The following is a 4,303-nucleotide window of genomic DNA, read 5'->3' on the forward strand; positions in this document are numbered from 1 at the left end:
AATAAAATTATAATATCTATTAATATTTGTTTTCAAAAACTACTAAAATGTTATCATTATTGTTGGGATTAGGAAACACTATAGTTATATGAGGGTATAGGAGTTATCGTTCTTTGTTTTTGTAACTAATCGTTGTAACCGGCTTCTAAAACATTTTTGTGACAAAATGTTATTCAAAATATATCTAAACAATGATACTCTATAAAAATATGTTGTTAAATATTAATAAAATATCATATTTACTGGTGGGACTCATTATTTTTCTGTGGGACTCATGTGGGACTTATTTTCCCCGTGGGACTTGTTTTAGTATGTCCCTACATGACTCTTATTTCATAAATATGAAATTTTATCTCAATTTTCAACTTGTGTCTTCTCTGATAATATAAAGTATATTATGCATATCGGTAAACTTTCTTTAGTTTTTAAATAACGAATCATGTACTTTGTAATGGTAAAGGAGGAAATTGCTCTGTGCCTCCGCCAGAGTTTAATGTGTATTTAGTCATATTTCTGCTTTGTAGGTTAGAAGCTTATGATAGAAACCAAAATTTTGGAAAAGATATCGAGAATGTAGAGAGAGAGGAGTTTGTAATGAGTGTGCCTGAACATTCCTTATACAAAGATATTAATCAAGATACTGTGTGTGTGAACATAAAAATGTCCGCAGTAGAGTTCTTTCTGAATCAGATGAACAAAAGTATTGACAAAAATGCTGAAAATTTATATGAAAACAGATTCTTGAAATACATTCGTTTGGCATATTTTCAAAACCTACATTATTTTCGTAGTGAGTGTCATGCACAGATGAAAAAGAGTGTTTCTTATAAAATTGATGTGTGTGTGGATGAAGATGGTTGTTTGCTTGAAAGTCAATGCGAGTGTGCTGCAGGCATGGGTCCAACAGCCCATTGCAAGCATGTGTGTGCACTTTTGTTTGCACTTACCAAATTCTCTTCCTCTAAAGAAATTCTAACAGAAGAAACATGTACACAACAAATTCAAACATTTCACCACTGCAAAAAATTTTCTGGAAGTCCAATAAAAGCTGCAGACCTTCCTTTAGCAAGATCCGACATTGATGTGAATTTTGATCCTCGCCCAAATAAATTCAGGAAAACAAAAGGTTACAACGATTTCTTCAGAAACATGTGCATAAATCATTCAGCAGTTAAGAATCTACCAATTTCACAATTATTTCCACCAGCAAACACTTACGGAGTAGACTTAGATCATGATTACTCATCAGAAAAACTCTCAGAAATATGGCTAAGACAACAGAACATTTCTAACATTTCACCAGATGAAATAGAACTGATTGAAAAACAGACAAAAGGTCAGTCTAAAAACAAACTGTGGTTGACAGAGAGGTGCAAAAGACTCCATTCTTCAAGATTTGGTCGAATCTGTAAGGCCACAGATAGAACTGACCACATGAAACTGGCACAGTCTTTGACTGTGTCACATCCGATACATGCTGCACCCATACTACATGGGCAGCAATATGAATCTGTTGCCTTACAGAAGTACACAGAGATCACTGGCAATATTACCACAGACTGTGGAATATTTGTCAGTGAATCTCACCCATACATAGCAGCATCACCTGATGCCTTTGTCAAAGATGTAGGCAAACTTGTTGAAGTAAAATGCCCCTTCTCAGCTAAGAATCAAAATATCACTCCTCAAACTGTTCCTTATCTAAAAAAAATAGATGGAAGACTTACATTAGTCACTTCGCATGATTATTTTTATCAAGTACAGGGACAGTTATTTTGTTGTAAGAAAAATGCATGTGACTTTGTGGTCTTTACATTTAAAGACATCAAAATTGTTTGTATTGAGAGAGATGAGCAGTTCATTGAAGCAATGGTAAAGAAACTTGATGCTTTCTATCAAACATACTTCAAAAATGCAGTTCTGGAAAAATTTTACTACAGGCATTATTACAATTTTTCATTCTGAACCTCTAGTACATGACTATATCACTGCAATTGTAGTTTTTAGCTCTATTTACAGAGGCTAGAAGAGCTTATGCATTGGTAAGGTGTGCATCATATGATTCTGTCTGTCTGTCATTCTGTAAACAATTATTCTAATCACTCCTACAGTTTGTCTAATTTCAAAAACATTTGATAAAGAAGAGGCCTATGCTAAGAGTAAGAGATACATATTTCCAATGATCAACCAGTTTTTGATTTCAACAAATGGTGTTGCCATGGTCATTAAATATGGAAATTTCTTAAACTTCTTTTATAACACTACTATTTAAGAGTTAAAAATTTTTTAACATAAGTACTTTATAGTAGAGAATACAATAATATATTTTCTGTCTTATAAGTGTTCATCAGTACAGCTACAGTCTCATCACAGACATCTGGTTTTGAAAGATTTTTATGCTCATTGCTGTTGAACTTTCATGGTTTGCGATTTGGTATTAATCACGTAAATACATGTAAATTTCACATTAAAATAAACGTTAAGTGATTTTGTGTTATTGTAACAAACAAACACAAATATTTATGTCCATAAATTTTTGCTTTATTTTTCTTAAGCATGTTTTGGAATAATGCATCGACGAAAATTGCACAGCATGAAACAGCAGAAGGTTATTTCTGATGCAAGTTTTGTTTCAGTTGTATTCAATGCTTGAGTTAATATTTTGTATGTTTTGGCTAAACCAATTAAACGTTCAATATGAACTCTCTTGCTTGATATTTTCCTGTCTCTTTGAACAGTTTTATTTGACATTTGATTTCTGTTTTTGAAGAAAGTAGGGATGTTTATAGTGACATCATGTGGGGCAAATAGGTCTTGCACATTAAAACCCTTAACCGCCATAATACAGTCACCTTTGTCACACAAATTCATCAAGCTAGATCTTTCAACAATCTGGCGGTCCGATGTAGATCCCCCATACGCAGGGGACAAATACGAAATCAACCCACCTGGTGTGGCCCCAGCTAACACTTTGATCGTGTTCCTATTCTTGTATGTAGAAAAGGTACTCTGTTGAGCAATTGGGGGTTTTGGCTTCTTCACTGGACATTCGGTGCCATCAACTATGACTCTTGTTGTTGGAAATTTATGAAAAAAATCTGTCGGACAAAAAAATCTTACAATGTCCCTGTCTGGCCATAAATCAATCTCCCTCCATTGGCAGGACATGAGATTCACCCAGGTGATCCATATGTTGCTCACTGAATATTCTGAAATACTGAACAATCGGCTAAGTTCAAAGTTAGTTTTATACTGTCGAAGCTTGATAAGAGTCAAGAAAAATTGATCCTCTATGTTCAAATTTTCAACCTGGGTGTACAAATAATTCAAATGATAAATACTTTCACCGAGAGTTTGTAAAACAAAAGTAAAATCTTGATAAGATGACAGCCCAGTATAGAACATAATACCAGCATTATCGTTCATGAAATTCTCGATGCTGAACATCGGTCTTGATGGAGTTTGTGATGCTGTACTCATCAATGGAGTGAATGGACGGACAGGCTGCAATGGCTGGTCCGATGAGATCCCAGTAGGTGATTGAGTCGGAGATTCATCAGTATCGATAATCACTTCTTGAGAAACCAAGTCGGTAGGTATTTCACTACAACTACAACTTATACTTTCTGGCTGTTCCGGTTGTGACACGTATTCCCTGCCAGATCTTAAAGTTCCAGGTTCTGATGACTTTGAGGTAGATTCCTTAAGGCCCCCAGTCCAATAAAACAAACTGGGGACGGCACTTTCCCTCAGCTGCTTTTTCAGAGGTGTTGTACCTACATGCAATAACAAACAATATATAATTGAAGACTTTCCATGAGGTTGTTCCATAGATATATTGACATCACAGAAAAGCAAATCATCCATTCCTCGCACTTCTTGCTCTGTCAATAAACTTTTCAAATTTTCTTTGAAGTCAATATATCTAGGGATTTACTTTATCTAGGAGCTGTATTTTGTTACAATATTTTCTACGAAAGTTAAATTTATTAAAGTACATGTACTATGAGTATGTAAAGGAAGATGGTCAACATGTAAAAAAAAATCTATGATCAATCTAAGCTTTCTTTTATAGACAAAGTTAACCAGAAAAAGATTATATGATATATATACATGTATAATACTATAATTGAAAAATAAAGCTATGAATCTGTCAGGTACTCTTTTAAAATTGTAAATTATATTATAGTGTTAATTGATAAACACTTTGGTGGAGGCACAGGGCAGTTTCCTCCTCACCAAGAATGACAAAGTGCATGACTTTAATGGTACACGTTTTTAAAATCAAAAAGAAATATACAAA

At 34.1% G+C, this 4,303-nt stretch overlaps 1 protein-coding gene across 1 annotated transcript; it reads right to left on the bottom strand.

The window, feature by feature from the left end:
• Positions 1-2,550: 2,550 nt before the first annotated feature.
• LOC134231564 (uncharacterized) lies at positions 2,551-3,867 on the bottom strand. Its single transcript, XM_062713529.1, has one exon. It carries the CDS (start codon positions 3,865-3,867, stop codon positions 2,551-2,553), a length of 1,317 nt encoding a protein of 438 aa, XP_062569513.1.
• Positions 3,868-4,303: the final 436 nt, after the last annotated feature.

The sequence above is a fragment of the Saccostrea cucullata genome, unplaced genomic scaffold (genome assembly GCF_032062105.1).
Source record: "Saccostrea cucullata isolate Sc308-1 unplaced genomic scaffold, CSIRO_AGI_Scuc_v1 ctg6400, whole genome shotgun sequence".
Lineage (NCBI taxonomy): Eukaryota > Metazoa > Mollusca > Bivalvia > Ostreida > Ostreidae > Saccostrea > Saccostrea cuccullata.